Source organism: Giraffa tippelskirchi, chromosome 8, assembly GCF_054371585.1.
Source record: "Giraffa tippelskirchi isolate mGirTip1 chromosome 8, T2T-mGirTip1v1.2.pri, whole genome shotgun sequence".
In the NCBI taxonomy this organism is placed as follows: Eukaryota; Metazoa; Chordata; class Mammalia; order Artiodactyla; family Giraffidae; genus Giraffa; species Giraffa tippelskirchi.
Window position 1 is genome coordinate 59,240,361 of NC_137282.1, and position 23,303 is coordinate 59,263,663.

The window sequence follows — 23,303 nt, forward strand, 5'->3', positions numbered from 1 at the left end:
ACAGTTGACATTAACATTAGTAAAGTCATGGAACAATGAATAGGGCACATTTTGAAGATGAGGTTGATATTTGGCAGCTAAGAAATAAAATTACTATTCAAGTTGCACATGCCAGACATTTTTTTTCAGCTTCCATGACTCACAGTACTTTATTCCAAGTGGTTACTACTCTATATGTTAAAACAATACATATTTCCTCTTTCTTATGTAGTAGCTTTTAAGTTTCTAGAGAACAGACGGTCTTCTTAACTGTGCTCAGAGACCCAGTGCTAGGGGACTGTCTAGCTCATAAGAGGTGCTCCAACGATGTTTGTTGGATGAGTAAGAAACAACCTCCCAGCTATAGCACCAACTCAAATACCCAAATGTAAATGTCATTTCAGATTAAACTGAACTTGAGAATTATATTCAGTGTCACATGCTTTTTGATGTGTTTTACAGAATTTTCTTGAGTTATTCCATTACACCAGCTAGTATTTCTTTATTACTAAAGATATACCCAGGCTTCCCAGGTGGCGCTAGTGGTAAAGAACCTGCCAAAGCAGACTTAAGAGACACGAGTTTGATCTCTGGGTCAGGAAGGTCCCCTGGAGCAGGTCATGGCAACCCACTCCCGTATTATTGCCAGGAGAACCCCATGGACGAAAGCCTGGTGTGCTATGGGCCACTGGGCGGCAGAGTCGGACACGACGGAAGTGCCTTTGGCATGCAGCCACGCAATGATATACATGGGATGAACAACCAAGTATTTTTTGAGGCTGCGTCAATATTTCAGTCTGATCAGACAGCAGTGGTGAAAACAAAGGGAAGTCTTCAGAAATAACGAGGGTCAAAGTCATCTGGAAGGTAAACCGCACCCTGGCTGTGATGATGGCACCACAGGGAGGACTTGTCCAGACTCTGATGCAGGTTTTTCAAGAAGCAAACCCATCCTCCCTGAGAGACAGGAAACCGACATGGAGACAGCAGTCAGGTGGGACTCTTGAAGCCAGGGCAGGTCAGATAACCTGGGGGAACATGAGTTGTGGTGGTGGTGGGAACCTCTAGTCAGGGTCTCGGCCCTGTCAAGTGGTTTGATGTGGAGCTAATTTTTTAAGTCCTTGAGTCTCAGTTTTCTCACCTATAAAATGGGATAATAAAAATTTCCTCTTAAACTGTTCAGCATATCTGGCACCATGCATGTCAAAAAAGGAAAATTCAAAATATCTCTTTCCCTGATTCACATGTGGTCTTGATCAAATCTCAAGACACCCAGATACCAGATATCACTTGCACACATAACTTTGGTGTGTGTGTATGTGTGTGTGTGAGGGCGGTAATGAAGAGGCAGTTCAGCCAAAGGTCAATGGGTCTCGAATATTTTTGGTCACAGAAACAAAAATCTTAAGAGGAATGACAATGAATAAAATTGGTAAGAAATGAGGCTCCAACATGCTGGGGCTCCTGGGGGACAGTCTGACAATCACCACATCAGGTAATCTTTAAGAACCATTGCTTTGATATTCTTTAAACCCTTAAAATCATGCAGTGCCTCCCTGACCCAGCTAGGGGCTCAGGCTGATGGCAGAGAACAGCCACAAATCAGTGAGGTGCACACGTCACCATCCAGTGCTTGGAAGGGCATCTAATATCACCAGCTAAGGATGGCTGACCAGAATGCTATCCACACACCAATTCTGTTTCTTTGCAAAAGACTTCACTGATCTCCTTTGCATGTCTTGCCATGCCTGCAGCCCTCACTGCTTGACCTCTCACATGCCATGTCTATCTTATCTTGCTTTAAGCTTTTGGAAGGCACGGATCACTAGTCAGTTTATAGAATCTTATGCAATGGTCTGCTGGCAGAATGCAAATTGTGCCTGGGAAATGGATCAGAGCATGCATGTGTGTGCACAGTCATATCTGACTCTCTGTGGCCCCATGGACTGTAACCCACCAGGCTCCTCTGTCCATAGGATTCTCCAGGAAAGAATACTGGAGTGGGCTGCCATGCCCTCCTCAGGGGATCTTCCCAACCAAGGATGGAACCTACGTCTCCTGTGTTGGCAGGCAGGTTCTTTACCGACTGGGAAGCCCCCAAATGGATCTGTAAGCAGCGGAAGACACAGAGGGGCAGGATGCCGGCATGCACACTCTTGAACGCAGTATCTTTAATATTGTCTTGATGGTCTGTGATGATCATCAAAGTTATGTATTTAAGTTGACTTCATATACAACCAATGCTCAGCTCAAGTAACACAACTCAAATTGCACCTGCTGAGGTCCCACAGGCTCTAGGGGTTTTATATACAGAAACCTGCAGAAGAGGGGACCAGGCTATGCACCCTGGTCATGGTCAGGCTGCCATAGAACCACAGGGTATCTGGGGTCTGAGTTCCAGGGCCCTGCCCATCAAATGGCATGACTTCCTTCGGCAAATGAGAATTTTTCAAATGGAGTCATGCCCAGATGACACATTCTCCTACATGTGTAGTTGAGCCCTTGGTGCATCTGTGCCAATTCTTCAACACCTGCATCGAGCAAACCTCACACACTGTGTGTGACAAGTGATTCAGTACAACCAGGAAGCCCACCTTGCACCAGGCCTGCCTCAACTGCACACTGGAAAGGAGAAGACGTGTCCTCATTTCCAGCTCTAGTCTCTCTTCTCCCCTTCCCAACACAGATCCAAACGCTGGTTCTTGGCAATTCCCGTTTCTAGGTCAGATTACCCAGTAGAAACCACAAGATGCTTTGAGATTAAAAAAAGAACTGAACTTGGCAGAAGAAATGGGCTGGACATGAACTGAATCTGTTTTTGAGTTAAAGGTTAAGACTCTATGGCTGAAAGGCTCTGTGCCTTACCCATATATTGCTGTGTATAATGTAAATGTATTACAATTACATTATCCACTGTAATAATAAACCTGAATGATCAGGTCCTCTGAATATAAATCAAACTTCACCTGTGCACCAGGAGGTTTTATAACTTAATAAATGTAATTACAGCATAAATGTAAAATTACTTCTTAATTCTCAAGATACAGAACTCAGAAACTGACTCGGCTTGGAGCTCACTGCAAGGATACGGTGAAGGCACGCTGTTGGATCCACGCATCAAACCTATGACTACTTCTCTGAGTAGTAATAGGTATTAAATGAATAAACTGAATAACTGAGTTTGTTTTCGATTCACCTGAAAGGCGTGGAGCTGGGTTTCTGAGTCTTTTCCTGCCAAGGCCCCTCTCATTGGACACAGTTGCCACAGTGACTGATGTGTTATCAATACGCCCCCTTACGTATGGACACCGAGGGGGAAAGACGGAAGAGATGAATTGGCAAACTGAAATTGACACATACACACTCCTGATCACTGTTGTTGTTCACTTCCTAAGTTGTGTCCGAATCTGCGACCCCATGAACTGTAGCCCATCAGGCTCCTCTGTTCATGGGGATTCTCCAGGCAAGAATCCTGGAGTGGGTTGCCATTTCCTTCTCCAGGGGATCTCCTGACCCAGGACTCAAACCTGGGTCTCCTGCATTGGCAGGTGGAGTCTTTACCAATGAGGTACCTGGAAAGGCCCCACTATTGATACTATGAATCAGTCAGTCAGTTCAGCCGCTTAGTCGTGTCTGACTCTTTGTGACCTCAAAACCGCAGCACGCCAGGCCTCCCTGTCCATCACTAACTCCCTAAGTCCACCCAAACCCATGTCCATTGAGTTGGCGGGGCCATCCAGCCATCTTATCCTCTGTCGTCCCCTTCTCCTCCTGCCCTCAATCTTTCCCAGCATTAGGGTTTTTTCCAGTGAGTCAACTCTTCACATGAGGTGGCCAAAGTATTGGAGTTTCAGCTTCAACATCAGTCCTCCAATAAACACCCAGGACCGAACTCCTTTAGGATGGACTGGTTGGATCTCCTTGCAGTCCAAGGGACTCTCAAGAGTCTTCTCCAACACCACAGTTCAAAAGCATCAATTCTTTGGTTCTCAGCTTTCTTCACTGTCCAACTCTCACATCCATACATGACCACTGGAAAAACCATAGCCTTGACTAGACGGACCTTTGTTGGCAAAGTGATGTCTCTGCTTTTAAATATGCTATCTAGGTTGGTCATAACTTTCCTTCCAAGGAGGAAGTGTCTTTTAATTTTATGGCTGCAAGCACCATCTCCAGTGATTTTGGAGCCCAGAAAAATAAAGTCAGCCACTGTTTCCACTGTTTCCCCATCTATCTGCCATGAAGTGATGGGACCAGATGCCATGATCTTAGTTTTCTGAATGTTGAGCTTTAAACCAACTTTTTCACTCTCCTCTCTCACTTTCATCAGGAGGCTTTTTAGTTCCTCTTCACTTTCTGCCATAAGGGTGGTGTCATCTGCATATCTGAGGTTATTGATATTTCTCCCGGCAATCTTGATTCCAGCTTGGGCTTCCTCCAGCCCAGCGTTTCTCATGATGTACTCTGCGTATAAGTTAAATAAGCAGGGTGACAATATACAGCCTTGACGTACTCCTTTTCCTATTTGGAACCAGTCTGTTGTTCCATGTTCAGTTCTAACTGTTGCTTCTTGACCTGCATACAGGTTTCTCAAGAGGCAAGTCATGTGGTCTGGTATTCCCATCTCTTTCAGAATTTTTCACAGTTTATTGTGATCCACACAGTCAAAGGCTTTGGCATAGTCAACGAAGCAGAAATAGATGTTTTTCTGGAACTCTCTTGCTTTTTCGATGATCCATTGGATGTTGGCAATTTGATCTCTGGCTCCCCTGCCTTTTCTAAAACCAGCTTGAATATCTGGAAGTTCACGGTTCATGTATTGCTGAAGCCTGGCTTGGAGAATTTTTAGTATTACTTTACTAGCGTGTGTGATGAGTGCAATTGTGCGGTAGTTTGAGCATTCTTTGGCATTTCCTTTCTTTGGGATTGGAATGAAAACAGACTTCTCCAGTCCTGTGGCCGTTGCTGAGTTTTCCAAATTTGCTGGCATATTGAGTGCAGCACTTTCACAGCATCATCTTTCAGGATTTGAAACAGCTCAACTGGAATTCCATCACCTCCACTAGCTTTGTTCATAGTGATGCTTTCTAAGGCCCACTGGACTTCACATTCCAGGATGTCTGGCTCTAGGTGAGTAATCAAATCATCATGATTATCTGGGTCATGAAGATCTTTTTTGTACAGTTCTTCTGTGTATTCTTGCCACCTCTTCTTAATATCTTCTGCTTCTGTTAGGTCTACACCATTTCTGTCCTTTATCAAGCCCATCTTTGCATGAAATGTTCCCTTGGTGTCTCTAATTTTCTTGAAGACGTCTCTAGTCTTTCCCATTCTGTTGTTTTCCTCTATTTCTTTGCATTGATCACTGAGGAAGGCTTTCTTATCTCTCCTTGCTATTCCTTGGAACTCTACATTCAAATGGGAATATCTTTCCTTTTCTCCTTTGCTTTTTGCTTCTCTTCTTTTTCCAGCTATTTGTAAGGCCTCCTCAGACAGCCATTTTGCTTTTTTTGTGTTTCTTTTCCATGGGGATGGTCTTAATCCCTGTCTCTCATACAATGTCATGAACCTCCATCCATAGTTCATCAGGCACTCTGTCTATCAGGTCTAGTCCCTTAAATCTATTTCTCACTTCCACTGTATAATCATAAGGGATTTGATTTAGGTCGTATCTGAATGGTCTAGTGGTTTTCCCTACTTTCTTCAATTTAAGTCTGAATTTGGCAACAAGGAGTTCATGATCTGAGCCACAGTCAGCTCCCGGTCTTGTTTTTGCTGACTGTATAGAGCTTCTCCATCTTTGGCTGCAAAGAATATAATCAATCTGATTTCGATGTTGACCATCTGGTGATGTCCATGTGTAGAGTCTTCTCTTGTGTTGTTGGAAGAGGGTGTTTGCTATGACCAGTGCATTCTCTTGGCAAAACTCTATTAGCCTTTGCCCTGCTTCATTCTGTACTCCAAGGCCAAATTTGCCTGTTATTCCAGGTGTTTCTTGACCTCCTACTTTTGCATTCCAGTCCCCTATAAGGAAAAGGACATCTTTTTTGGGTGTTAGTTCTAGAAGGTCTTGTAGGTCTTCATAGAACTGTTCGACTTCAGCTTCTTCGGCGGTACTGACTGGGGTATAGACTTGAATTACCGTGATATTGAATGGTTTGCCTTGAAAACGAACAGAGATCATTCTGTGGTTTTTGAGATTACATCCAAGCACTGCGTTTTGGACTCTTTTGTTGACTATGTATACAATAGATAACTAATAAGAACCCACTGTATGGCTCAGGGAGCTCTACTCAATGCTCTGTGGGGACCTAAATGGGAAGTCCAAAAGGGAGTGGTTATATATATACGAATAGGTATGTGTATAGCTGATTCACTTTGCTGTACTGTAGAAACTAATACAACTTGCAAAGCAACTTTATTCCAATAAAAATCAATTGAAAAAAGAAGCATGCCCTCTTCACTCAGTCGTCTGCTCACCCCTGGACCCTTGGCACCCACCCTAAGCCTCATGATTTGGAAACAGCCCGGTTGACCCACCCAGCTGGTGAAGAGAAGACGAGAGATCGTCCCAAGGGTTCCCACGCTTTGACCTGAATGTGAAACTACTCCACAAAGAGCAGGTGTTACCGTTGTCATTGTCGTATTATTACTATTACAACCGTTTGTTCTCTAATATGTCTTCGGTCTAAGAACTGTACAAACCCAAGGATGTGAGACACCTCACAGCGCATCCATCGTTGTTCTGGAGCTGTGGAGTTCTGCACAGAAGTGGGATCAATGCTCCCTCTCTCCTGAGGAGGGAGAAACTTAATTCCTGAGCTAAGCAAGGGACCCAGCGCCATGTGAGTCTCGCTTTTCACTCGTCTCTCCGCAGTCTTTTCTCCCAGGTAAATCTATTTAACAGAATGCAGCAGGTGGGAACATTGAGCAGGGAATGGGGGATCAACGTCCAGAGTAGCTTACAGCTCTGGACATTGCAATTGCTCAGTTGTGTCCGACTCTTTGCGACCCCATGGACTATAGTCCATGGAATTCTCCAGGCCATAACACTGGGGTGGGTAGCGCTTCCCTTCTCCAAAGGATCTTCCCGACCCAGGAATCAAACCTGCCCTGCCATTGCAGGTAGGTTCTTTACCATCTGAGCCATGAGGGGAGCCCCCAGGTCCCTGACATGCATGCAAATTTCCATTCATTACATGCAAGACCCTATTCAGAATAACCACAGACAGGGCTACCATTCCAGGTTGTTTGCTATGGTAGTTGGTACACGCCTTTTCTGTGCACACTTCCCACTGTACGTCCTATTTCCTCAATATGATCAGAAGCTATTTCACTGGTGACTTGAAACACGCCGGGCTCCCAGCCTCTCCAACTCTTGCACAGTGGTCTCAAGCAGCAGTTGCTGGAGAAGGAGCTGCTTATTTTCTTGGGCCAGTTCTATTAGGAGTGGGACTTCCCTGCACCCACATCTCTAGAGTCCCTTTCCTTCCTCCCATCTATATCCCCACCTGCAAACAAAAACACTTTTCTCCTGTTTGGAAGAAATTCTTTTTCCACCTACACTGAGACCTTGTGTTAAAAGGAATAATAGCTTGCTTCTAAGAAAAAGGGGCTTCCCAGGTGTCCCTAGTGGTAAAGAACCCACCTACCAATGCAGGAGACCTGGGTTCGATCCCTGGGTCAGAAAGATCCCCTGGAGGAGGGCATAGCAACCCACTCCAGTATTCTTGTCTGGAGAATCCCACGGACAGAGGAGCCTGGTGGGTTACAGCTCATGGGGTCACAGAGAATTGGACAAGGCTGAAGTGACTTAGCGCAGATGCACCCACTCTAGGAAAAAAATTAAAGCAAACGCTGATGCTTGTTGATGTGGAAGATGGGAAGTCTCGACTTGGATGCATCGAGTTGAATTTAGTTAAATTCACCAGCTGTGGCTGCCAGGACTGCCAGGGCCTGGAACATAACTGCTTATCTAACGCTGGTTTGTTCAGCCCTTGATGACTTAAATATTTCTTACCTTGACTGTTTAATTAAATTCAGATATGGTTCAGAGGACAGCAAGAGCCCCATGTCGTAAAAATAATGAGAGTTTTTGAAGTTTTAACTCCAGCAGCCCATTTACAATTATGATTTAATTGAAAGCTTTGTAAAGTGTAGGTGCAATTTTCTAGGCACTGAAAAAGTCAATCATTACCTGTAATGATGAAGGGATCAGTAATAAGATATAAAGCTTCACTTTCAGGTCATCAGTTCACACAGAGCCTAAGTCTGCAGGGCCTCTGGGAGATCCTATTAAAGGCAGGCACACATGTGTCCACACACACACACTCATACACACACACACAGGTGCTTTGAACAGGTCAGGATGACACGTGTGACCTCAGTCCAATTTCTAACTGGATGGAGAAGTCAGCTTTGCAAAAACCAAATGACAAACAATGCCTTTTGCAAATTTTGTGATTAGCAAAATCAATGAGGATGAAAGTAAAATTAGAAAATATTGTAATCCCTGGTTGTGCATATTTTAGAAGCTTCAAGTACAATTTCAGTCCAGAAGAAAAACATTTGTGTTTTATTGCTGATGCTCATATAAACAAGGCAATTGCAGAAAGTCAGCAAGTGAGCCCCATTGAGTAAAAAAAAAAAAATTAAGTAGATGGTGCCTCAAAGTGAGGCAACCTATCGATTATTACAGTTAGAAAGCTTGTTTAAGAATAACAGCTGCTAGAAATAATTGACAAAAGTGTTTCATTTTTACAGGAATAAAGGTAAGCTTCTCACTTTAAAAGATTTTGCTAATGACAAGCTACCCATCACTGAGAATTGCTTGTCCACCCATCTGCCAAGGCCCCGGGCTCCCCACTCACCCTGTTGCTGCTTCAATTCACAACCGACAATAGTGGGCACGTGGGGATGTGGGAAGCCAACCAGCTCCCACCAGACTGCATCTCTTGTCCTGTGTGTGCTCCCCAAACCCTGCACACCAACCACAACCCATCGCTACAAATGATCAGAGTGACATCAGAACGCAAACTTGAGAACAGTAAGTTACTAACGTTTACCATCCTCAGTTATGTGGGGTCCTCCTGCAGGGCCTAACCAGGCAATGCAATCAGCCCACAGGACCAAGTTCAAAACACCAGACAAAGGAGCAGGGACAGACAGATGAGTCTGCAGTCTGTGGTCGTATGCACATTTGTGAGCAGGAACAGATGAAGAGAGGGAGCAAAGAGCAAACGTGGGTATCACCACCGCTTGAGACCGTGCCCAGCGAGGCACTCAAACGAAATAGATACATCTATGTGAGCATCTCCTACGGTCCACGGCATTCCTGCTGGAGTGTCCCCTTACAGACGTGACCTATCCAACACCATCTCAAGACAATCGTCCAGTCCAGAGGGGACCCCAGGCCCTGCCCTCCCAGGGAGATGCACTCACTTGTGTCCAGACTCGTGGGCGATGGTGAAGGCCAGTCCAAGACCCGTGTCCTCATTAATCGTGCAGCTGCGGTATTTACTGCACATGCCACTGATGGGTGCGAATCCTATGAGACAAACGGATGAAAAGAACATGCAGGCGCAGCACTGTAGGAAAATAAAGACGGGGGCAGAGCGCACATGTGTGTGTTTACCTCTGTCCTTCAGAGACACTTGGTTCTCGTCTTTGTCAGGTGAAATATGAAACAGGAAACCCTTGTACAATCATATAAAGGGCCCTGAATAATGTGGGAGAAGGGAGTTTACTCTCTTTGTGGAAAACAGTCCACAGTTCTATGTAATATTCAAGTTACAGGTTACAAGCAGGGCAGTATCAACGGGAGTTCCCTGCTGAAGGAGGAGAATTTCAGCTTTTTTTCTATAACAAAGTGCTGTAGAGAGTGGGTGTCGGTAGTCCTCAAGGCTATTCCAGGGTGGAGGACCTGCTGGGATGGGGGGGTTCACAAGACTCAGCATCTGTCCTGCTCATGGGTATAATTTAATGTGGATAAAAGGATGCAGTGTAGAATCAGCAGAGGGAACAAGCACATGGGGAGGTGCCCGGGGGAAACCAGGCGGGAGATCCCAGGGCCTCCTCTGAGCGGCCTTGCACAAAAGGACTTAGTTCCCCCACAAGAGGAACAACGCCGACCAGGGGAGCTCCTCAGAGACTCAAGGCCAGGCTTTGGTTGGGGGCTGGCCACAGAGCGCCTCTGCCTGGTGTGGGCCCCAGTTCCAGGCCCCCGGAAGGAAAGCAGGCGCTCCGGGTCAGCCTCACTGTCTGCACAGTGTAAGCCCCATGGGTCAGGCCCACCAGCTGGGGGCCGGGAGCCCTCCTGGATCCCCAGGCGACGCAGGCTGCCGAGGGCCCACTTTGTATGCAGGCCTTTCTGGGAACAAGGAGTCAGGACTGACCTCTATCAAACCCAGCCTTGCTTGAATGTTTTTGTAATAAAGAGACTTCTTCCCCAAGACCTTGGAAAGAAACGGAGAATTAGAAAACAAAAAGTCCAGGAGCACCTCTGTCAGTAGCTCACTGTTTACACTATCTTATACCATTTGCAATAAAACCCCCTCTTTGTTGTTGCCCCCAGTGTAACCTGCAACTTGAACATTACATAGAACTGTAGACCGTTTTCCATGAAGAGAGAACAAACGCCCTTCTCTCACATTATTCATGGCCCTTTGTAAGACTGTCCAAGGGTTTCCTGTTTCATATTTCACTGTTTGGAAAAGTATAAAAAAAAACTTGTATTATAAAGTACCACCAAAATACACTCAGCACTTTAAACATGTTAAAAATGGCTAAGATTGAGATATTTATAGAGAAACAGAAAAATGAAGAATACAATATTATTGCAGTATCTCTATACATATTCATAAACGTATTTCTTTCCTATAATGAGAGACCCACTTGGACCTCTTGATCCCATTCTCACAATTAGAGAAAGAAATGGAAGAAATTATTTCTTAAATTAGAAGAGACAGGAATTCTTGAATTGGTGAGACCTTTCCATGGGAAAGAAGTGATTTTGGTGACGACAAGCATGCTTTTATATTTGGCCAGCGTTTATGCAGGGAGGGCGTCTGTTTCTTATAACTGTGCTCAGTCAGCAGCAGCTGCCACTTACGGATTCAGGATGGAGGTGAGAACCCTCCGTATCCTGGGCTGCTGACGGTACAAGGCGCACACAAGTTTGTCAAAGCCCCAGCGGAGGGTCTTACCCAGAGTGTCACAGGGCTCGTTCTTCCAGGAGCATATGTCCAGGCCGGTGAGTAAGATGGCGTGGTCATGGCGAGCCCCATCTTTCCCCGTCAGTCCAGACTGCCACTGGCAGAAGCTGCTCAAGCTGTGGTCCGCGTGGTGGCTTATCACCAGCCCTGGCTACGTGGGAGGAAGCCCGAGATAACAGGGAGAAAACATGTCAAGCAATGGCACTGGCACTGGCATCACCGCAAGCTAGCACTAATTCGGATTTCAATGGCGTGGGGGAATCTGAACGGCAGATGAACTAATTTATCCATTTCATGTATTAAAATCCAAAGGAGGGTGTTGTATGTAAAACCTGTAGATTCAGTGTAGACACTCATGTTCCTTTGTTGAGTTCTGTACAAAAACAGTGGGGATGCATTTGATCACATTTCAATGACCCAAGAAACATTACTTCTGTGTTTGTAACTCTTCCAAGAGTCTTTATTACAGGGTTAAATTAGATCACTTTTCCACGGAGGCACTGTGTTGTAAGAAAAGGCTGCTCAACTGACAAAGCTTTATTTCTTTATTTCTAGAAAACAGGCTGGAACTAGAAGGAAACTATACAGACGACGTTCGGCCTCCTCCATGTATTGTTGTTGTTGTTCAGTAGCTGAGTCATGGTTGACGCTTTTGTGACCTCAAGGACTATATCCCGCCAGGCTCCTCTGTCCATGGGAATTCCCAGGCAAGAATACTGGAGGGGTTGCCATTTCCTCCTCCAGGGGATCTTCCCAACCTAGGGATCAAACCCGCATCTCCTGCATCGGCAGGCAGATTCTTCACCACTGAGCCACCATGGTATACAGACTAAGTTCTAACGGATCAGCAATGAAAGATCAGAATGAAGGTCACCTGAACTCTTAGCAAACGAAGAATTGGGGGGCTGGTAAGAATATCTCTCAAAGCTGGCAGATGAGTTATTTAAACCTTACCTATAGGTATGATATATTTTCCTACAGATGGTCACAGAAAACCAGCTTAAACATCTCCATTTCAGGACAACAACTTGTTTAAAGCTTTCCTGACCAGAGTGTTGGGCTAGAACTGTGTCTCTCAGTCACTAACATGTTTTCTCCTTCAGTGTTTATTGTGTCTTTCCAGAGAGCCAAATGCACCCAAGCTTAATGCTGCACATCAACCCTGGGACATGCCTTACATTCTTCAGCTGGTGACTTCCAGGAAAACTGCATTAATTAAAGTTAACACAGGTGTATGATCAAACGATAACCTCGCTTATTCTTGCCGCTTGGATGAATTCCAAGGTGAAACGTTTTAATACAGAGAATAATTAACCTGTCACTGGGAATCCCTGCTCGTTCAGCAGCCCTCTCCGCAGACACATGCAAGAGGCAAAGCACTTGTACTTTGCTGACTATTCAGTCCAGAAACCTGCCTGCCCTTGCACACACTGCCTGCATGGAAAGAGGGTCACAGCCTAGAACCTGCAAATCTGAAGGCATCTTATATCTTATCAAGGATCTCAGAGTTCATCTAAAAATTATTTGTTTCATAAACAAGACAACCATGGCTAACAGGAGACTCTGCCGAAACACCAGCAAGGGTGGAACTGGAGGCTGGGTGCCTGATTTTGACCCGGGGTTCACTCCCTGATGGCCAGTCAGTGACCAGCTCGGGGCAAATAGGACTGAGAGCCCTTTACGGCTAAGATACTCCCCCTTACATCTGCCACAAAATGTCCACAGGGGTCCTTATTGTGAACAGAGGTGCGCCTCTGTGTGTCTGCACAGGGGTTCTGAAACGAAGGCATCAGAGAATCTTTTCCCCACTGCTCCCAAGATCCAGCATAATTTGGAGGTTTAGGTGCAATGAGAGAAATGTGCCTGACATCCTAGACTCTGTAAGAATGAAGTCCTGAGACTGAGGGTGGTGAAGGTGAGCGTCAGCGGTTGGGAGGTAACAGAGTGCAGGCACACAGGCCGCACGCTGTGGTTTCACCTCTGGGCCACGGGACGTCATTAGTCTTCCAACAAGACCCCACTCATCCTCAGGGCTCACGGTGGGACACACTTCGTATTCCTAGGGTATTTCCCACCCAGGTATTTACAGTAGTTCTTCTTGGGACTTCCATGGTGATCCAGTGGCTAAAACTTCATGCTCTCAATGCAGGAGATTCAACCCCTGGTCAGGGATCTAAATCCCACACGCCACAACTAAAGATCCCGCATGCTGCAATGAAGATCGGAGATCCCGAGCGTCTCAACCAAGATCAGTGCGGCCAGATAAATAAATATATATATATTTAAAGTCAATTTTCTATTCCATTTTCTCACTAGCCAAGCAAATGAGTGTGTCTTACTACTATGCACAAAAATCACAAACAAAAGTCAAATAAGCATTACTGACAAGAATGACAAGAAACTGACTGTATTAGACACACAATGTCAGAACATTTCTGTCCTCAAAGGAAAGAGAAGGAAAGAATCCATAGAAAAATTACATTTAGGAAAACGAATAGTTATTTGCAGCTATTTTTCTGAGGGGGGAAAGCTGCTGGTATCAAAGGTAGGATACCTGTTCCTCTTCCAGGAGGATCAGAGCGACAATGGCAATGTTGATGTTCCCTCCTATTGTTCCATCTTTGAATAAAGCAGACACCTGGGAAAGACAGGTAACTCACGTCAGTCCCTACACATGACACCCTTTCCCCCAGCCCTTAGCCTGGAGTTCACAGCTGAAAGCCAATTCCATGTTCTCCACTGACAGAGCAATGTTCGGTTTCCTACACTGCTAGACACACAGGGATGTGAAGTGAAAGTGTGAAAGTGTTAGTTACTCAGTCATGTCTGACTCTTTGAGACCCCATGGACTGTAGCTCACCAGGCTCCTCCGTCTATGGGATTCTCCAGGCAAGAATCCTGGAGTGGGTAGCCTTTCCCTTCTCCAGGGGATCTTCCCAACCCAGGGATTGAACCCAGGTCTCCTGCACGGGAGGCAGATTCTTTACCATCTGAGTCAACAGGGAAACCCAAGACACACAGGTATGGGAACATCTAATCACACCAACTGTTGGGTCCTTACTGCTGGTGCCTGGAAGTAAAACAATGAAATCTGGGGAGGCAGGTCCCACGTGTTATAAAACGCCAGTGAAGGGCTCGCAAGGCCCCTTAGTTGGTAAGTGTCCTCATTAGACTACAAGGAAGTTTCTTTTTATAACTTACAGTGATGATCCACAGGTGAGCACTCCCCCAAGCTGTCCTAGCAAAAGATTTCAGAAGCATAAGAGAAGATCTTGGGAAAAGACCAAGAGGATACAAGAAAGAGAAGGAAATCAATGTAGAAAGAAGGTGATCAAGGGGAGATGCAGACATTAGAGGTGAAGGTCTCAGGTGTAGAAACGAGTGATCAGAGTGGCATTTGAGGTGATGGGTGAGGACAAGTCAACAGTCATGGGAAGCTCCAGGGAACTGATTTGGTGCCAAGATGCGGAAATGTGGGAAAAGCTCAACAGAACAGAGGCAATGTTTACAAATGTCAGAGACCTGCAGTGGCCGGTGCCTCTGGGTCACCACCTCCCTCAATCCCCTGGGAGATCGGAAACCACAAGGGTCTGGCTGCCAAAAATGAGGACAGTGAGAGCAGCCATGCCGAATCACGGCAAAGTGAATCATATTTAGGGGCACTCTGTTTATCGGGATGTGAAACGTATTTTTCAAATACTGTCATCACTGTAGATAAAATAATGTATATTTTATATTTATATTCCTAAAAAGATGAGCATTTCAATGTGCTGTGTGCTAAGTTGCTTCAGTCATGTCCAACCCTTTGTGACCCCGTGGACTGTAGCCTGACAGGCTCCTCTGTCCATGGGGATTCTCCAGGCAAGAATACTGGAATGGGTTGCCATTCCCTTCTCCAAGGGATCTTCCCAACTTAGGGATCAAACCCGGGTCTCCCGAATTGCAGGTGGATTCTTTACCATCTGAGCCACCAAGGAAGATGGGCATTTCTACAGGGCCATCTAAAACCACACATATATAATGCCAATGGGCAGACTTACTGCATTCAAAAGTATTAGCATCCTCTTGGAGATTTCTGATAAGTGGAGACATCATAAACTTGAAATATGTTATAGATTATAGAGAGGGCCAAATTGTTCATCCTCCAAATTTTGTTCGCTGAAGGACTGAAAATGGCTTTTCTGATTGGAGCATAGTAAAAGTGAAGGAGCTATCATGGATAAAGTATTTCTTATGTATGAAACATGAATCCACAAGTAAAAGTAGGAGGCAAACACACACACACATACACACACCATGAAGCAGAATTACACACACGACTCAAAGAGAAGGACATGCCTACCATGTTGAGTATTGTCAGCACATAGGTGGTGATGTTTTCATGGCCATGGTTTTGCATCATCTTTTTGTCAACCACAACCAGTGTCTCCACGTTCAGCTCTTCATTCCTATGGGACTTCAGAAGGGATCGCTTGTGCCTTACACATGATTTATACTCATCTGGCAAGATGAAGAGGTCTTCCTTGGGAGGCTTGGGCATGTCTACAGGGGAGCATTCAGAGAGGAAATAAAAGAAGTCATCACATGAAACCAGTGGCAGAGCTAAAGAAAATGGACTTTAGAAATGAATGCTTATGAAATGAACCATAAAACCGTTAAAACTGTGATACGAAACTTATGTTAAGGTGGAACACTACATTTAAACAAAGTTTGCATAGTCTAGATGTCATAGAATTCATTGTTATATTGACTTTTGTATAAATTTCTCCTGATTTAAAACAAAATTCTCTGTATAGTCAAAGCTGTGCTTTTTCCAGTGGTCAGGTATGGATGTTAGAGTTGGACCATAAAGAAGGTTGATGCTTTTGAACTGTGGTGTTGGAGAAGACTCTTGAGAGTCCCTTGGACTGCAAGGAGATCCAACCAGTCAATCCCAAAGGAAATCAGTCCTGAATATGCATTGAAAGGACTGATGCTGAAGCTGAAGCTCTAATCCTTTGGCCATCTGGTGTGAAGAGCTGACTCACTAGAAAGAACCCTGATGCAGGGAAAGACTGACAGCAGGAGAAGGGGATGACAGAGGACGAGATGGTTGGATGGCATCACCGACTCAATGGACATGATTCTGAGCACACTCTGGGAGTTGGTGATGGACAGGGAAGCCTGGCATGCTGCAGTCCACGGGGTCCCAAAGAGGTGAACACGAATGAGCAACTCAACAACAAAAACAAAAAGATCACTTTGGCTCTGAAGCGCTGGTGTCTAAAAGCAAGATGTTCCAAGATTGTGAATATGAGGTTATGTGCAACGGGGCTCTGAAAAGCAGTCATTGACAGAGCAATAAAACTAATAATTACAAAAAGAAGTGCTGTCTTACACGGTGTTCTTATTTGAAGAATTTTAATGACCTAAGAGGTTTTAAAGTTGATTCCCGGGTCTGGACACACAGCTGGACTGTCTGTAGTATTTCCAGTGGGTTATAAATGCTCCAGACAGATCCACTGTAGAGCTGAATTTCCTTGAAAGTATTATAAATATTTACCTAATTTAACTGGAAGACAAAATAGACTTGGTTCTCTTGGAGCAAGCTGTTTAAAAATTGTTTTGGCTTTAATAATCAGGAAGTTGACACTCTGCTAATAATGGTCAGGTTTGGTGGATGCCTCAGAAAACATGGTTAGAATTGCTCTGTGTGAAACTATCCACGTATTTAGGTGGCACTAATTCAAAAGCTATGCCAGCTCTGTGCATGGAATACTCAGCTAGAAGACACTGTTTTGTTTGACTGATACATCCACTGCATTTTATCTCTCTTTGCTTAAAATACTTGCAAACTTAAAAGACCTCTTGGGAGGATAACAATTACACTGGCTACAGTTTAATAAGCACTTATCACATGCCATTTGCACTGACAAAGTTTACACTGATGTGGTCTCCCCCGTAAGAGATGTCTATGTATAACCCACTCACTCTCTACACCAGCCATGGGTAGGAGTGAGGCCACCGAGGCATGGGAGATGAACATCACTTTCTCTAAATTCCTCCCTAGAAGGTGTTGGGAATGGATTTCAGACCTAGCAGTGTGGTCCCAGGGCCCTTAGTCTTAATTTCCATAAGTACAGGGTACAAGCAGAGATGGGAACACAGCAGTTCCCCAGGCCCTCAGTACTGGAAACAGACAGGAGCACAGAGGTGGTGGTCTCACTGGCCTGGGGTCTGACAAGCCCCTCAAAACAAGTCACTCGCTCAATACAGTCCCACAGCATCTCCCCCCACACGTGAGTCCCAGCTCAAAACCCACCCGCGAGGCCTCAGCTAGAAGCAGCAAGCTATCGTGTGAGCCTGAGGTTCAGAGTCACGATTGATTTTAAGCAAATCAGCCTGCTTTCCTCTGCCCTTTTCAACAGAGAGAGATACCTAAACACACAGGAAAGTGAAAGGGTTAGCTGCTCGGTGGTGTTCAACTCTTTGTGACCCCATCGTCTGCCCATGGAATTCTCCAGGCGAGAATCCTGGAGTGGGTTGCCATTTCCTTCTCCAGAGAATCTTCTCCACCCAGGAATCGAATCTGCGTCTCCTGTATTGCAGGCAGATTCTCTACTGTCTGAGCCACCAGGGAAGCCTAAACCCACAGGAAAATCCTTCATCTCCTGAACCAGAGACTCTAGGGAAGAACCTTTGTAGGTGTAAACCCCGCTAAGACAGAAGATGGAGGTTCCTCCAGGGAAGCCCAAAGCCTCATGGGCAGTGTGGGAATGTCCTGTTCCGCACTGTCAGATAAGGGGGCCCTGGGGATTAAGTGCTCAGCCTGGGGGGATGTGCATCACTTCTGCTAGGTGTGGCCCCAGCTGCTCGGGGGCCCCGGGAACAGAAATGCCACGTGCCCTGCAGAAGGGGGCAGAGATGGCAAGTCAATAGCACCAGATCAACCACTGATGTTGCCCACCAGTGAGAGGCATTTTCTACCACTTTTTTTCTAGTTTTATTATGAAAACACAGTGCTTTTCAGTTCTACTATAGGCTTTTACTTATCTGTATATTTGTTCTATCAATTTTTGAGAGTTTGATATTGAAACCCCAACTAAAACTCTTCATCTACTTAAAAAAAATAAGTGTAATATACAGTGGAACTATATGTAACCTTGTTTTGTATTTTCCAAGTCTCCTGTAAATGAGTTACCATACTTTTGTAATTAAAAAAATTAAGATTAAAAAAGAGTAAAAAATGGCTACTTTTTTCCATTTTCCAACTGCAAGTCTTATTGTATAATTTAGTGTCTTATTCAAATATCTCCCTCTCACCAACCAGATTCCACTACTGAGGTTTTGAAATGCCTCTGGAGGCAAATTCATCGACACACACGCACACAAACACACGTGCACAGACAGCCACACCAAACAGAACAATCGTACTGCCCTGTACGCCCAGGTGCATTGCCTTTGAGCTACAGGCCTGAATGACCCCGATCACCTCCAGATAAGAATGAAAGGGTCTCATTCATTCCAGAAGGGTCAGCACTGCTGGGTTGCTCAGAAACAGTGAAACATCTGTGCCGGGCCCTGGCGTGGCCTGTCAAAGAGGTGCGGACAGCCCTGCCCATCTTTCCTGCCTGGATCCAGGTGCTTGGTCATCTTTCTGTCTCTGACACATGGAATCTGTCCTGCTCTGACCACACCCTCACTGGGAGCCCCGCCAGTACCTTCCTGGCTCTGACCTTGTCTGTGCCTGAGTCGTGCCTCTCTGTCTGTTCCAACTGGTCTCACCCCGCCCTGACCTGCCTGGCCCCATCCCTCACCTATCTGACCCCGCCCCTGACCTTCCTGGCCCCGTCCCCAGCCTACCTGGCCCCGCCATTGATCTGTCTGGCCACGCCCCCCCCACCTGCCCTGTCTGCACAGACTCAGGAAGCCCCTGCTGGTCAGTGTGCCCTGTCCTGATGCTCACTCAGCTGGACTTCCCTGACCTTCTCACCCTCCTGTTCGCTCTCCTTGTGCTCAGCACTGTTCTTCCTGCTGCCTCCCCTAAGATCCAGCCCACTCTTGCTCAGTCTGGGATGAGATTTTTGAGACCATCTGAATGTAGTCTGAGACTGATTTACAGGATGCGCGTTCAGATGACACACGGGTGCGAACACGTCAGCCACTCCTGTTCTTCTGTCATAGATGCCAAGTGGTTCTGGGTCATTCTCTCTTCTCCGCAGTGTGTTGTGGAGCCCCTGCATGTGCCCACACTTACGTGAGGGTGCTGGCCCAACGGCCAACGGAACTAAGCAGCAGAGAAGGGTGGGCTTCCAGAAGCGCCTTGGGGAAGGTTTGCTATTAATAAATGAAGCCATGCTTGAGGGGAAAGCTGAAGCAAATGAGGACAAGTCCAGAAAACACTGAACTCCTATTCCTGAGTCTGTGACAGCTTCCTACATAAAATGTAAGTATCATTTCTCTTCCTAAATGTTCATGACACAAAGAGGACTTCGGTAAAGCCTTGGTGAAACATTGTGGGTAAATTATACCATGCATCCTGTGTCTTCTAACGTGATGGGTGAAGTATATAAACCTGCATAGGGATAAATCACCTCAGTGGGAAAAGCATGTCAGCTCTAACAAATCTAGACCTCAAAAATATAGTTACTGGGTAGACACGCCAGGATTCTTTTGAAGATGTCTGGTAGAGGAGTCTACGTTTCTGGGAATCATGTCATTCAGTCTGCCCAGGGAACAGCTCTTAAAATTAAAACAAAAAATCTACCTTTATCCATATGCCATGGAAAGATGGTTTATCCTGAACATCCAGAGGATAGGTTCTCTTTGGAATCATCACTTAGGATTAGCAAAGGTGGTCAATAAATTTCATCTTGAGGGCAGACTACTTTGAAGAAAATTAAAAATACTCCAGGGTCTTATTTAACATCCTAATCGTTAAATTAAAAAAAGAATCATCCTTACATACATTTCTTGCGTCTTCCGCAGAAATGCTGCTTCTCTGGGTGCCTGAAGCTGAAGCCGCGTGGGGATTGATCTTCGTGGTGGAAGAGATGGTGGTTTTCCAGCCCCCACTTTTTCTCCATCATCGTGACCCGGTGGGGCCCCATGGCCGGTGGCTCGGTGGATCTCTTGTACAGGATGTGGGAGGGAGGCCTGCCCCCCATGGAGTCATTGGGGCTCCCTGCCAGGTGTGAAGGGAGGGGCTTCAGGAAGTAGTCCGCTTCCTGGGTTCTTATCATGCCTGACTGCAGAGCAGAGAGGGAGAAAGAAAGGTGCATCGCTGTTTATCTTCTGCTCACAAACACGCTGTTCCCTCCAGGGAGATCCTTGGAACGGGAAATGACAACCCACCCCAGTATTCTTGATTGGAAAATTCCATGGACAGAGGAGCCTGGAGGGCTACAGTCCATGGGGTCACAAAGAGTCAGAGAAACACACACACACACACGGTTCCCTCCAGGGAGAACCCATGTGTAAAAGGGTCACATAGGGGGCTGAGAATTAGGGTAGGAGGGGTCCACTCCTGTGCACTTTCTACCCCATCTGTGCAGAAACAGTGGTGTAGAGGTCAAAGGACTTGACTCTTGGAGCAGAGAGAGATTGCACAGCATACCAAGGTCAGGTCCTTTACTGGAAAAAATGGAGGAGAAAGCACACACACAGCCCTGGATAGTAATATGGCTCGGGGTGGGTGGGGGAGCTCCCAAATACAGACATAAAATTATAATCCCAATACAGGCAGCTGTTTTCTTCTAGTTTTATGCACTGTTCATTGAAGAAGGCCTTCTTGTCTCTCCTGGCTATTCTTTGGAACTCTTCATTTAGTTGGATAAAACTTTCCCTTTCTCCCTTGCTTTTTGCATCTCTTCTCTAGAAGAAAACAACAGAAGAGGAAAGACTACAGATCTCTTAAGGAAAATCGGAAATATCAAGGGAATGTTTCACACAAAGATGGGCACAATAAAGGACAGAAACAATAGAGACCTAGTAGATGCTGAAGAGATCAAGAAAAGTTGGAAGGAATACATTGAAGAGCTGTACAGAAAAGATCTTGATGAATTAGATTATTATGAAGGTGTGGTCAGTCACCCAGAGCCAGACATTCTGAAGTGTGAAGTCAAGTGGGTCTTAGGAAAAACTGCTGCTAATAAAGCTAGTGGATGTAATGGAATTCCAGTAGAACTATTCAAAACCCTAAAGGATGATGTCATCAAGGTGTTGCATTCAATATATCAGCAAATCTGGAAAGCCTAACAGTGGCCACAGGACTGGAAAACATCAATCCTCATCTCAATTTTCAAGAAGGGCAGTACTAAAGAATGTTCTAACCATCAGACAATTGCACTCATCTCCCATGCTAGTAAGGTCGTGCTTAAAATCTTGCATGCTAGGCTTCAGCATTATGCAAACCAAGAACTTCCAGATGTCCAAGCTGAGTTTAGAAAAGGCAGAGGAACCAGAGATCAAGTTGCCAATATTCACTGAATCATAAAGAAAACAAGGGAATTCCAGAAAAAATATCTACCTCTATTTCATTGACTACACTAAAGCCTTTGACTGTGTGGATCATAACAAACTGTGGAAAGCTCTTAAAGAGATGGGAATACTAGAGCATCTTATCTGTCTCCTGAGAAACCTGTATGTGGGTCAAGAAGCAACAGTTACAACCGTGTATGGAACAACTGATTGATTCAGGATTGAGAAAGGAGTATGACAGGGCTGTCTGCTGTCACCCTGATTGTTTAACCTATACGCTGAGCATATCATGAGAAATGCCGGGCTGAATGAGTTATAAGCTGGAATGAAGACAGGTGGGAGAAACGTCAACAACCTCAGATACGCGGATGATACCACTCTGAAGGCAGAAAGCGAAGAGGAACTAAAGAGCCTCTATATGAGGGAGGAGAGTAAAAGGATTGGCTTAAAACTAAATGTTAAAAAACTAAGATCATGCCACCCGGCCCCATTACTACATGGCAAATAGAAGGAGAAAATGTGGAAGTAGTGACAGATTTCCTCTTCTTGGGCTCCAAAATCACTGTGGATGGTGACTGCAGCCATGAAATCAGAAGACAACTGCTTCTTGGCAGGAAGGCGATGACAAACCTAGACAGTGTGTTGAAAAGCAGAGACATTACTCTGCAGACAAAGGTCTGTATAGCCAAGGCTATGGTCTTCCCAGTGGTCATGTACTGTTGTGAGAGCTGGACCATAAAGAAAGCAGAATGCCTTTGAACTGTGGTGCTGGAGTAGACTCCTGAGAGTCCCTTGGACACTAAGGAGATCAAACCAGTCAATCTCAAGGGCAATCAATCCTGAATACTCATTGGAATGACTGATACTGAAGCTGAAGCTCCAGTATTTTGGTCATCTGATGAGAACAGGCGACTCACTGGAAAAGTTCCTGATGCTGGGAAAGATTGAGGGCAGAAGGAGAAGAGGGCGACAGAGAATGAGATGGCTGGGTGGCATCACCAATGCAATGGACATGAGCTTGGGCAAACTCTGGGAGAAGGTGAGGGACAGGGAGGCCTGGTGTGCTGCAGTCAGTCCATGGGGTTGCAAAGAGTCGGATGTAACTGGGCAACTGAAGGAATGAACAGATACAGTCAGTAGCAAAACTCTATTCAAACCTGAATATGATGTGACACTTTCTATAAAAGTGTAACAATGGAATTAATCCAGTAGGAAGCAAAAAGGAATATTTTAGGCAATCAGGGAGATCTTTCTAAACAAGGTATTTGGGAAATAGAAAAGAATTGATTATAAAAGTAAAAAACAAATGTACAGTATAACAGACAATGAAGCACAATGGCAAAAATATCTTGAGAGAAAACAGAGAGACTACCTTTTACGTTTTAGAGTGACAAGTACTTTCAAATTTGATAACTGTTAGGAGAAATGAGAACAAACTGGCCGTGTGACCCCGGGAAAGGGTAAACTGGGACCCCACCTGGCACATCTATCAACATTGAAAATACATAATTTGATTCTAGGATGTTAACTCTTTGGAATTCTTGTTTAATTCATTTTTAATTGAAGGATAATTGTTTACAATATTGCAGTAGTTTCTGCCATACATCCACATGAATCACCATAGGTATACATATATCTCCTCCCACCTCCCAC

The 23,303-nt window shown here is 45.3% G+C and overlaps 1 protein-coding gene across 8 annotated transcripts in view; it reads right to left on the reverse strand.

Annotated features, from left to right (window-relative positions):
- The window catches only part of ADAMTS16 (ADAM metallopeptidase with thrombospondin type 1 motif 16), a 183,002-nt gene that overhangs the window by 113,885 nt on the left and 45,814 nt on the right, over positions 1–23,303 (reverse strand). For all 8 annotated transcript variants that reach the window (XM_081523594.1, XM_081523586.1, XM_081523591.1 and 5 more), the window contains 5 exons: positions 20,140–20,419; positions 15,535–15,734; positions 13,747–13,830; positions 11,184–11,343; positions 9,421–9,526 (listed from right to left, as the gene is read on the reverse strand). In XM_081523594.1, the coding sequence (XP_081379720.1) occupies positions 9,421–9,526; positions 11,184–11,343; positions 13,747–13,830; positions 15,535–15,734; positions 20,140–20,413 (824 nt within the window). In that variant the 5' untranslated portion in view covers positions 20,414–20,419. The remainder of the gene's footprint in view (positions 1–9,420; positions 9,527–11,183; positions 11,344–13,746; positions 13,831–15,534; positions 15,735–20,139; positions 20,420–23,303) is intronic.